The sequence below is a fragment of the Halichoerus grypus genome, chromosome 11, assembly GCF_964656455.1.
Source record: "Halichoerus grypus chromosome 11, mHalGry1.hap1.1, whole genome shotgun sequence".
Classification (NCBI taxonomy): Eukaryota; Metazoa; Chordata; class Mammalia; order Carnivora; family Phocidae; genus Halichoerus; species Halichoerus grypus.
Genome location: NC_135722.1, coordinates 6,602,316 through 6,612,862, shown reverse-complemented (window position 1 = coordinate 6,612,862; position 10,547 = coordinate 6,602,316). Strand labels below are relative to the sequence as shown.

The 10,547-nt window shown below is 59.9% G+C and overlaps 2 protein-coding genes across 8 annotated transcripts; one reads left to right on the top strand and one right to left on the bottom strand.

Moving 5' to 3' along the window:
• Nucleotides 1–3,233: 3,233 nt before the first annotated feature.
• Nucleotides 3,234–5,534, bottom strand: C11H11orf68 (chromosome 11 C11orf68 homolog). Of its 5 annotated transcripts, XM_078057769.1 has the most exons (3): nucleotides 5,371–5,534; nucleotides 4,159–4,639; nucleotides 3,234–3,787 (listed from the first exon to the last, which is right to left on the bottom strand). In XM_078057769.1, exons 1-3 carry the CDS (start codon nucleotides 5,517–5,519, stop codon nucleotides 3,659–3,661), a joined length of 759 nt encoding a protein of 252 aa, XP_077913895.1. In that variant the 5' UTR covers nucleotides 5,520–5,534; the 3' UTR covers nucleotides 3,234–3,658. The 5 variants fall into 5 exon arrangements, with proteins under 5 accessions (XP_077913895.1, XP_077913894.1, XP_035933485.1 ...); XM_078057768.1 differs by having other exon boundaries at nucleotides 3,234–4,639; XM_036077592.1 differs by having other exon boundaries at nucleotides 3,234–4,636.
• Nucleotides 5,535–5,712: 178 nt separating this feature from the next.
• DRAP1 (DR1 associated protein 1) lies at nucleotides 5,713–8,048 on the top strand. 3 transcript variants are annotated; one of them, XM_036077589.2, is made up of 7 exons: nucleotides 5,715–6,000; nucleotides 6,253–6,325; nucleotides 6,437–6,530; nucleotides 6,823–6,942; nucleotides 7,042–7,156; nucleotides 7,393–7,481; nucleotides 7,830–8,048. In XM_036077589.2, the coding sequence occupies exons 1-7, from the start codon at nucleotides 5,959–5,961 to the stop codon at nucleotides 7,933–7,935; spliced, it is 639 nt and encodes a 212-aa protein (XP_035933482.1). In that variant the 5' UTR covers nucleotides 5,715–5,958; the 3' UTR covers nucleotides 7,936–8,048. The 3 variants fall into 3 exon arrangements, with proteins under 3 accessions (XP_035933484.1, XP_035933482.1, XP_035933483.1); XM_036077590.2 differs by having other exon boundaries at nucleotides 5,721–6,000; nucleotides 7,063–7,156; XM_036077591.2 differs by lacking the exon at nucleotides 7,042–7,156 and having other exon boundaries at nucleotides 5,713–6,000.
• The last annotated feature ends 2,499 nt before the right edge of the window (nucleotides 8,049–10,547 follow it).

Genomic DNA, 10,547 nt, shown 5'->3' with positions numbered 1-10,547 from the left:
ATAGGGGCTTGTCCAAGTTTACTCAGCCTAGCCCACCCTGGGCCTGGGCTGTTTCCTTACTCCAAACAGGGAAGAATCCCCTGCCAGCCTGAGGGGGTGGATCCTGGGGAGTCCCTGGCCTGGTAGGGAAGCAGTCTTTACCATAGGCCTGGGAGATCCTTCCTGCCCAGGTAGGCTTAGTCACTGTACTCTCTGGGCCTCAGTTTCTCCATCAGTAAAATGGGAATCTTAGTCTTGGCCCAGTCTGTCCTCTCCGGCAGTTCTGAGGACCTAACCTGTGTAGTTTACAAGTCAGGTCCTAAGTCCTTGATGGGGCTTATTTATCATTGCAGCTCCTCACTCCAAGAGCACTTTCCTTTTTTTTTTTTTTTTTTTTTAAAGATTTTATTTATTCATAAGAGACAGAGAGAGAGAGAGAGGCAGAGGGAGAAGCAGGCTCCCCACTGAGCAGGGAGCCCGATGCGCGACTCGATCCCAGGACCTTGGGATCATGACCTGAGCCAAAGGCAGACTCTTAACCATCTGAGCCACCCAGGCGCCCCCAACAGCACTTTCCTATAGTGCGGGGCTCAACAATGCCGTCAGGCGCTCTGTGGTTGGATGACCTGGATTCAAATCTTGGCTCTGTCACTTACGGCTTTGTAACCTGGAACCAATTACTGAACCTCTTTGGGCCTCCGTTTCCTTTTCTGCAAAACAGCAATAATAACAGAGCCAGGTGAGACTTTGATGAGATGATGGAGGGAAACACTCAGCACAGTGCCCTCGCTCTTGTTATGAACAGAATGAGGAAACAGGCCCGGAGACAGAGAGTGACTTTCATTCAATCACTCATTTATTCAATAATGTTTATTTGGCACTTGTGCTAGGCCAGGTCCTATGCTGGACCCTGAAGACACCCTGCAGGATAAAGTGGAGCCACTGTCCTTGCGGGGGGGCCCCAGACACACAGATGAGAGCCACAGCGGGGTGGGTGTTATGGGAGCTTGGGGTGTGGATGAATGGGGAATGACAAATCTCTGGGAGGATGGGCTGGTAGGTGTGACATGTGTTCAGCCAGGAAAGCATGTGAGGGTCAGGCACACCAAATGGAGGTGACAGCATGAGCAAGACACAAAAGTGAGAAAGGCCAGCATGCCTGCAAGAAAACAACAGGCAGCTCACGCTTCTGGAACATGAAGGGTGAAGCAGAGAATGAAGGAGAGGAGTCCAGAGGAACAGGTAGGGACTGGATTTGGATTGAAATTTGGATTTGGATTTTAGTTAATTTATGGAGAGATTGCTCTGGCCAAGCACTGTGCTAGGCTCTGGGGACAGGGCTGAGATTTAGATGTTGTTCTTGCTTTCACTAAGCCCCACAGTCTGGGCATATGGCTCAGGGACCAGCGAGAGATAGGCATCAATCGAGTAATTATAGAAGTAACCTCCCGATCCTTGCTGAATGACAGGTGTTCAAGCAGAAGGAACGTCCTGAGGCCCAGGGCTGCATGGCAAGGGGTGAAGGAAGTGCCAGTTGGCTCCAGTGGGATGAGCACAGGCAGGAAGGGGCACCTGAGGGAAGCTGGGGCTTGGCAGGGGTCTAGGGTCATGGCTGCCTCAAGAGAGTGGACTCTATATTGCAGGCTACAGGGAACCACGGAAGGGTTTTTTTTTTTAAAGATTTTATTTATTTATTTGACAGAGAGAGAAAGAGCACAAGCAGGGGAAGCAGCAGACAGAGGGAGAGGGAGAAGCAGGTTCCCCACTGAAGAGAGAGCCCTGATGCAGGTCTCTATCCCAGGACCCTGGGATCATGACCTGAGCCAAAGGCAGCCGCTGAAACAACTGAGCCACCCAGGCGCCCCAACGGAAGGGTTTTGAGGAGGAGAGGGGCACGGGTAGCTCTGCAGGAGAGCTGGCTGGAGGGGGAGAGATGGGGTCGCTGGGAGGCAATGAGGCAGAGGAGGCAAGCTGCAGTGGTGTGAGAGTGAGGAATGGGCTAAGGCAGGGCCATGAGGATGGAAGAGAGAGGGAAGTGGGTGAAATGCTTTGTCAGGAAAGGAGAATCAGGTGCTGGTGATACCACCTGGGCTGCTTTGCGGGACCCATCAGGGCCTGGCAGGATCCCCCCAAGCCTTGGCCCAATTTGGTCAAGTGCAAAGCATTGCTTGTCTGAGGGAGACAGGGCAATGGGCTCCAAGTCAGAGACCACCTAGCTCTGGGACTTCCCAGGGAACTCAGCCCTGGGGAAGCTTGGGGTGAGGAGGAAGCTGGGGAGGGGGCTGAGCCAGCATCTCATGACTCACCCATTTCCACCCAGTCAGCCCAGTGGCATCTCCGCTCCCCTGCTCCAAATTCCAATTTGGTGAGGCTGCTGGAGGCTGAGTCAGCCCCGGCACGGCACGAGAGCGGCGTCCCAAGGGGCTCCTTGCCAGAAACCCTGGCCTCCAATCAAGGCCCGGGCCAGGCACAGGGTTGGGGGATGTTGGAGCCAGACTCCCAGATTACAGTAGCCTCAGCTGAGTGGTGCTGCCCACATCGTGTGAGTGAATGTGCCTTGTGGGTTGTGAAGAACTCATGGTGGGTGAGGCCCTGGATAACAGTCTGAGGAAGAGGCAGGGGCCAGGGTGTTAAGTCCCACTCTGCCCAACTCACTGCATGACCCTGAGAGAACTCCTTTTCCCTCTTGGCTTCTATTTCCTTGACCACACAATGGGACCAACATCTCCAAAGCAGGTTGTGAGACTTAAATTTAAGACATATGGAAGTGCTATGCAAACTGTCCAGTGGCCCAGGACAGTCAGGGCGGGAGAAGTGAGTCTAAACGAGAGCGCTTCCAGAGTTCCTTATGGTTGTGCAGGTTGTTTACTGCGTAAGGATGTCCAACCCAGGCGGCCGAAGTCTAGCCCATCCTCTGCTCACCAGACCATATTCCCTAACCTAGAAATGCCAGGAGCAAGAGGGTACCTTTCTCTAACTGACACAAATACACCCTGTGCTCACACTTTGCTGGGTCAAGCCCCTAGATTTATGGGAAACCACTGAGAAACTGATTCTGATTCCTGGGATGGAGGAGAAGCAGGACTGGCTTTGCAGAGGCTCTCAGAGAGGTTCCCAGCCTTGGCAATGAGGTGAATCTTATTACTGGGGGCAGTTAGGGGTACCCACTTAGGGCAGAGAAGCAGTCTCTCCTGGCCCTGCCTCTCCCCAGCAACCAAAGCAGGTAACCAGTATTTTAAAAAACACTCAAGACACACACCCAAGCTGGGTTTTATTGAAATGCCAGGGGCAGGCACATGTCACGGTAGTAAAGGCAGGAAGGAAGGTGGTGCAGGCTGGATGAGGCGGCAGGGAGGGGCGGGCCCCGTGTCCATGGCCCTGGCACCCCTTCTCTCTGCCAAGGGCTGAGTGGGTACAATCACCCCCTCCCCCCCAACAAAATAGCATGCTTAGGCCTGCAGGGCCTTTGCCCCCTGGACTGAAGGCTCCAAGAGGGACTGGAAGCACTAATTTTTCTCTCTTGTGAGGGAGGAGAAGGAAAGGATTCAGGAGGAGAGGGAGGTATAGCTGGGGATGAGGGTGGCCAAGGAAGGCTCTCCCCCTGGGAATCTGTACCCAGCCTGTGGTCCTGGATGACAGAGGGGAGCAGCAGTGAAGAGAGAGGCTGAGGGTCCGGCCCTCAGGGAGCCAGAGCCTCCAGCTGGTGGGGACTTGAGTCAGCCCTGAACGGAGGGCAAGAGTTCAAAGGGATCGAAGATGCAGGCAGTTCCCGATTGGCGTAGTCCTCAGAGCTAGGGGGCTCAAACTCCTTGGGACAAAGAGGAGGAAGATGGGAGGATCCATCCCTAGTAGGGAGCGGGGGGGAAAGGGGCAGAAGGTGGTCTCCCCCCCTTGGCCACACTAGGTTAGCTCCACATTGTTGGCGCGGTCCAGCACACGGGAGCCGCGGGTACTGCCCCCCAGCTGAAAACGACTCTCATAGAGAGTGGGGCAGAGGTGCCAGCGGTTGGCCCGGTAGATGCCCAGGTAGGTGTAGACGTCAGGCTTGTAGGTGAGCAGGCACTTAATGCCTGCCGCACGGATGGCAGCATCTGCCTCCAGTACACCCAAGCGGTCCGTAAAGTCATCCGTGTAAACACAGATGACCTGGCGCCCACCCTCCCTGGCCCGTGGGCTCACCTTGGCCACCTGAAGCCGGCCCTCGACCACGGCCCGAGCAATGCCAGCCCAGGCGTGGTCCAGCTTGAAGCCAGGCGCCAGGTGCATCAGCCACTTGCCAGAGAGCACGTGATGGGTGATGGCCAGCTGGCGCAGGGTACTCGGTGTGATGGGCCGCCCGCTGGTCTGCAGAGCTTCCCAGGCTGCCTGCAGGCCCTGCACATCACCCGAGTTGGGGACATAGCCCTGCCCATATGCTGCAATCCAGCCCACAGGCTCGGAGTTGGGCGAGCCAGGGTCCCCATAGCGAGTAACTTGGGATGGTGGGTACTTGGCCAACCAGGCATCCAGCTCGGCAGCAGGTGTGGTTCGGGCATCAAACACCAGCCAGGGGTCCATGTCAGCTGCCATGGCCTCTGCGGCCAGGTGCTCAGCGGTGAAGCCATCCTCACGGCCGCCTGGAGAGTCTTCCTCCTCCATCTCTTCACCTGGCTCCATCCTGCTGTGAAGGAACGGAGTTAGGGCAGGCCCAGGACACATCTACAGTTTGCTGGGCCGTACCAGGTGCAGCCAATGGGCTAAACTCGGTGGCCTTGGGCAAGACTTAACGTCCATGCCTCAGTTGCATCTTTACAGCGGACAACTGTTCCTGTCCCCTAGAGCTGTTGAGCATTAAACGCCTGAGGTGGAATAAGCGTTGCATAAAGGTTGTTGCTGATCTTATTACCACTCTCCCCGATTTACAGACCAGAAAACTGAAGCTCAGAGAGAAGTGACTTACCCAAGGTCACACCTGCAACGAGTGACAAGGCCGAAATGCGAATTCAGGTGTAGGAGCAAGCAGCCCCGCTACACCTCCTGGCCTGACAATAACTGGCAAGGATCCCGAGCGCTGGGATGTAACAACGGGAGGCAAAGAGGCGCACGTTCGCGCAGCATCGAGGCAGGCCCAGTAGGGCCAGACCTTCGAGGATGGCGCTGTCGGGCCCACTTGAAGACCAGCACATTGATGCCCAGAAAGGGCAGTGACCAGTCCAAGGCCAATGGCGCGGTGGCCGGCCTGGAACCCAGGCTTGTTAGAGCCTACGAGAGCGCCAGGCTGGAACGCAGGCTTGTTAGAGCCTACGAGAGCGCCAGCCTCGGGCCAGCCGCGCCCGCCGCCATTAGCGCCCACAGCCCGAGCCGCGCCCCCGCCCAGCCCTGCCCTGCCCCCTCCCGCAGCCCCGCCGTCACCTCCGGCCTTCGCCGCGCTCGGCGCCGGCCCAGCCCCGCGCCCGGCTCCGCTCCTGCCGGGGCTCTGCGCCGCCTGCGCCGCCGCCGCCGCCACCGCCGCCACCACCGCCGCCGCGCCCCGCCCCCGCCACGGCTGCCGCCGCCGCCATCTTAGCGCCCGCCGTCTCAACAACAACTTTATAGACAAGCGCAGCACGGGGCGGGGCCGCCGGGCCGGTCGGCCGCGCCGCGGGGCGGGACCTGCAAGGGGAGGGGCTGACCTCGGGGGCGGGGCCGTCGGGGAACCCGGGGCGGGGCGGGGCTTCGGGGGCGGGGCTAACGTTCGCTCTCCTAAGCTTGGGGGCCGGCGGGAGTGGCGGTCCGGTCCGGGAGCGACGCGCACCGCCAGCGAGGCTCCAAGGGGAGGGCGCTCCGGCCCTGCGAGCGACGTCCGGGCCGGCGGCGCTAGGACCCCGTGGGGAGCGGCGGGGGCGGAGCGGGCGGCACAAGGACCCGGGGGAACCGCGGCAGGCGGGCGGCGAGCAGGCCCGGGGGCCGGGAAGCTGCGGGCGGCGGCGCTGGGCCCGGCGCGGCAAGAGAGGCCCTGAGATGCCGAGCAAGAAGAAAAAGTATAACGCGCGGTTCCCGCCGGTGAGCACGTGGCCGGGCCTGGGAGGAGCGGGCCGGGCTCTCGGGAGGCTCGGGCCCAAGCCGGGCTGGGGGGGGGGGCGTCGGGCGCATCGAGGTGTTCGGGGGCACGGACGCCCCGCCCCCTTCCGTGCTCTCCCCGCGTCCGTGCCCCCCGCCTCCTTTCTCCCGGGATACCCTCTCTCGGTCCGCCCTCCCCAGCACCCCTTTCTGGGACGGAGGTGACAGGGTCCGAGTTTTCTGCCCCCTCCCCAGGCGCGGATCAAGAAGATCATGCAAACTGACGAAGAAATTGGGAAGGTGGCGGCGGCAGTGCCTGTCATCATCTGTATCCTGTCGGGGCCTGGCCAGGTTGAGGGACGTGGGGTAGGGAGGGAGCCCGGGATCGCCTTGTTTAGGCTGGGGATCCCCCACCCGTGTTCTCCTTGACGCTCCTCAGCCCGGGCGCTTGAGCTGTTCCTGGAGTCGCTGTTGAAGAAGGCTTGCCAGGTGACCCAGTCCCGAAATGCCAAGACCATGACCACGTCCCACTTGTGAGTGGCCTGGGAGCTGGTTGGGCCCAGCGGGACCCTGCCCCAGAAGTTCACACACTTAGGGGAGGTGGGAGGCTGCTGGGAGACCAGCAATGCCTCAAACACTGGTGGGTTTGAACTGGGGGAGGAGGGGTTGGGTGGTCTAGCCAGGCAGAAAGGTCCAGTAGTGGAGATGGGGTGGAGGTTTTCCAGGCTCTATTCTCCTGACATCCAGAGACCCTTGCTGTCCCTTGCTGAGGGCCCAGACATCTGGGCCCCACCTGAATGCTGTCTTCTCCCCCCACCCTTCCAGGAAGCAGTGCATTGAGCTGGAGCAGCAGTTTGACTTCTTGAAGGACCTGGTGGCCTCTGTGCCGGACATGCAGGGAGACGGGGAAGACAACCACATGGACGGGGACAAGGGTACCCGCAGGTGGGGAGCCAGGGCCAGGTGTCCAGGCAAGGAAGGCCAAGGCCACTGGGGCTGGGGGTGGTTGGGGGGTGGTCAGGGAGTGGTGAGATCTCTGGGCAGATGGACTGTACCTTCCCGAAGGGGCCGGAAGCCAGGAAGCAGTGGCCGGAAGAATGGTGGGATGGGAAGCAAAAGCAAGGACAAGAAGCTGTCAGGGACGGACTCGGAGCAGGAGGTGAGTGAGGCCCCCAGCCTGCTGCCCTACCCCATGGTGTGGAGCAGGCAGTCTTCCACCAGGCCTTGCTGGCTGGACACCTGGTCCCATCCTCACCTATGGTTTTTTGTAAATTGGGGCTATAAAGGTCAGGCTATAGAGCTCAGTCACTTGTCCCTGCCACTCCCAGGGGTCTAGGTTCTACAGTGATGGGCTCATGCTTTTCTTGTCTCCTCTGACCCCTGTCTTGCTCCCAGGATGAGTCTGACGATACAGACACTGATGGGGAAGAGGAGACGTCACAGGCCCCACCCCAGGCCAGTCATCCCCCTGCCCACTTTCAGAGGTAAGCAGTTCAGTGGCACCAGAGGGGGCTAGCAGACTCCGCAAGGCTGACTTGTTTTTCTTGTCCTTGTGGCCGATTTGGGGGACGGGAGGGGGGGGAACTGAGCACGGCTTAATGGCAGGAGACTGTTCTCAGAAGGTCTCCTCCTCCACCCGCACCCAGCCCCATTGGATGGGGCCTGGGCAGGAGCTGTGTGACCTGCTCTGGGTCCTTCCCTTCACTGAGCTTGGCTGCCCCTTGGTACAGAGGGCCACAGGCTCCATGCTCATGGGGGTGGGGTAGGGCTCAGTGGGCACGAATGGGCACCGGAGAGGGGCCTGATCTTTCTCTCCTGTTTCTGCCCTGCAGCCCCCCGACACCCTTCATGCCCTTCACCTCGACTCTGCCTCTGCCCCCAGCACCCCCGGGCCCCTCAGCACCTGACGCAGAGGATGAAGAGGACTATGACTCCTAGCGCCCTCTGCCCCCCAGGCCACGCCCCCTTTTAGTTGGTTTTAGTTGCTCTGGGGGGAGGAGAGAAGATAGAGCTGTTCTTAAATTTATTAAAAAATTAATAATAAAAGGGAACACCGGTGTCTGTCCCAGCCTATGTCCAGGGCTCTGTGGCCACCTTCCCACCCATCCACCTGCTTTCCCCATGCTGAGCTGAGGCCAGGAGCCGTGGCAGGCAGGGCAGCAGCTGAGTGAAGGTTCTGCCGGGGTAGGAGCAGGGCTGCTGACAGAGGAAGGTAGGCAGAGCGGTGGTGTAGGGCCGGAGCCAGAGGTCCTGGTTATGGTGGGGGACAACCTGTTCCGTTGTGCTGTGTGGCCCTGGAGAGGTTCCTATTTTTCTTTGAGTGGCTTCTTATCTCTCTGGTGGAGACTCTTCTGCCCACTCTGGACTGCTACAAAGGGACAGATGGGACAAATAATGGGAAGAGGCCTTGAAAACTGCAGAGCTTGGTGCCTGGTGCCATGAAGGGCGTGTAGAAAGGGGCAGTGGGAGCAGAGGTAGGTGGGACTATCAAGGGCCTCAAAGATTGGCTTTCGAGCAGGATAGTGACCCTGGTGGTCAGTCTGCCCCCATTTCTAAGCAGACCCTCGAACCGTGGGGCCCCCGAGGCAGACATGTGCCTTCAGGGAGCCAGGGCTTGGTGGGGCTGGGCAGGAGACATGGCGGCCGTGGGCAGACTTGAGGTGCGTGTTACCAGTAGACTCAAGGGTGCCGCGAACTGACTGGCTGTGGGGCTGAGAGGGAGGGAACCCTTACGCACTGCCAGCTTTCTTTTCTGCAGCGACTTGGGCAGGGGCCCTTTTCCAGCTGGAGGACACAGAGAAAGAGCAAGATTAGGTGTCAGGGTCACAGGTTGGGCTGTGGCGAGTTTCGGGTGCCCGAGAAGCTGCCGAGGGGAGGCATAGAATGGGCCCTGGAATGTTAGGGGCCCGGAGACAGGTGTGTGAGCCTTGAGAGTAGGTGACCTCGCCCCAGGGAGAGAGGGGAGGGCCTGGGCAGGCCACCAAAGGAGACTGAAGAGCAGCATCTCCCAGCCCCCTCCCCCCCCCCCAGGAGGGAGAGGTCAGGGTCAGAACAGCTTGCAAGCTTTAGGGAAGGCTTGGTGGGTGTTGACAACGGGGAGCTGGAGGTGAGAAACTGAGGGGAGGGGAGGCAGTGCTCAGGGCTGAGAAGCAGAGACGAGAGCCGTGGCTCAGAACGAGGACAGAGGGACAGTTTTGGGTTTTGATTTTGAAGATAGCAGAAAGGCAGGCTGTAGCGAGGGAGGGGACTGAAGGACAGGAGGGTGACGGATGCAGTGCGTGCGCTTGCCCGAGGCTGACCCCAGCCTGACCAGGGCGAGGCGGGGGACGATGAGAGGGTTTGGCAGGGGCACTGAGATATTCCGTTTCTTTTTTTTTTTTAAGATTTTATTTATTTATTTGAGAGAGAGAGAGCACAAGAGGGGGGAGCGGGAGAGGGAGAAGCAGACTCCCTGCTGAGCAGGGAGCCCGATGCGGGACTCGATCCCGGGACTCCAGGATCATGACCTGAGCCGAAGGCAGTCGCTTAACCAACTGAGCCACCCAGGCGCCCTGAGGTATTCAGTTCTGATGCAACAGGGTCTTTGGGGCACAGTAGGCCAGGCGGCAGGTGTGGATGGGCCCGGGCACCCGGAGCCGAGGGGCACCTGGGTGCTGTCTGCCTCTGCCGTGGTTATAGAGCCCCTGCTGTCTGTTGGGGACCATCTCTCTTCTACTCAACCTGTAGTATGTGCAGCTGAGCGCACTCCCTGAGGTTGAGGGGTGGGGACATCGCACTACATACTCTGGCCACAGTGAGAGATGGAGGCCGGGTTGTGACCCTAGTGGGCCAGCCAACACGCCTGAGCCCTTGGGACTTTGGGGGGACCGTTGGGGACAGGTCTTGACAAGATGGCTAGCTTTGCCATGGCCCTGGAGGCAGCAGAGAGCCCTGGTGAGGGTGACGGTGGCCACCCTGGGGTAGCAAAGCTGACAGTGTAGGCTGGGTGCTGCTGGCAGCCGGTTCCCACCCCGACGGGTGATCCTGACTGAGAACGAAGTCGGCGCAGGAGAGCCAGGAGCCTCAGAGGTACCCATTTCTGAGGACCCCGGGACCCAGGCTTGCCTGAACCCTGTATCCCTTGGACTTTTTAGTCACGTGAGCCAATAAACATTTCCCCCCCTCGAAGCCAGTTGGGTTTTGGTCACTCGTAACTGAGAGAGCTCTGGCTGACGGGGACCACGAATGGGAGGCGGTCCCCAGCGGCCCAGGAGCAGGAGGGGCAGTCTTCCCCCCCCACCCCCCCCAGTCCGGGGAAGGTGGGCGCCGGGCCCACGGAGCCGAGGGCCTGCCACGCAGGTGTGATGGGTGGGTGGGCGTGGGAGAGGAAGAGACCCTTGGAGCCGGGGGCTGGGCTGTGTCCAGAGGTGAGGTTCTGAACTGAGAAGGTGCAGAGTGATGAGGCTGGGATGACTGGGGAAGGCAAGGAAGCCAGGGTGCTGGGAGCAGCCTGCAGGCAAAAGACTTGAGGAGACACAGGTGAGGGGGAGACACCCAGGAGCCGCTGGCCT

What these genes read in the sequence shown, in the direction of transcription:
- C11H11orf68 (XM_078057768.1), bottom strand. Translation starts at nt 5,519, where the DNA reads ATGGCGGCGGCGGCAGCCGTGGCGGGGGCGGGGCGCGGCGGCGGTGGT. An exon ending in GAGCGCGGCGAAGGCCGGAG is followed by an intron (nt 4,640 to 5,370) that starts GTGACGGCGGGG and finishes GTTCCTTCACAG; the next exon opens with CAGGATGGAGCCAGGTGAAG.
- DRAP1 (XM_036077589.2), top strand. Translation starts at nt 5,959, where the DNA reads ATGCCGAGCAAGAAGAAAAAGTATAACGCGCGGTTCCCGCCG. An exon ending in ATAACGCGCGGTTCCCGCCG is followed by an intron (nt 6,001 to 6,252) that starts GTGAGCACGTGG and finishes CCCCCTCCCCAG; the next exon opens with GCGCGGATCAAGAAGATCAT. An exon ending in ACCATGACCACGTCCCACTT is followed by an intron (nt 6,531 to 6,822) that starts GTGAGTGGCCTG and finishes CCACCCTTCCAG; the next exon opens with GAAGCAGTGCATTGAGCTGG.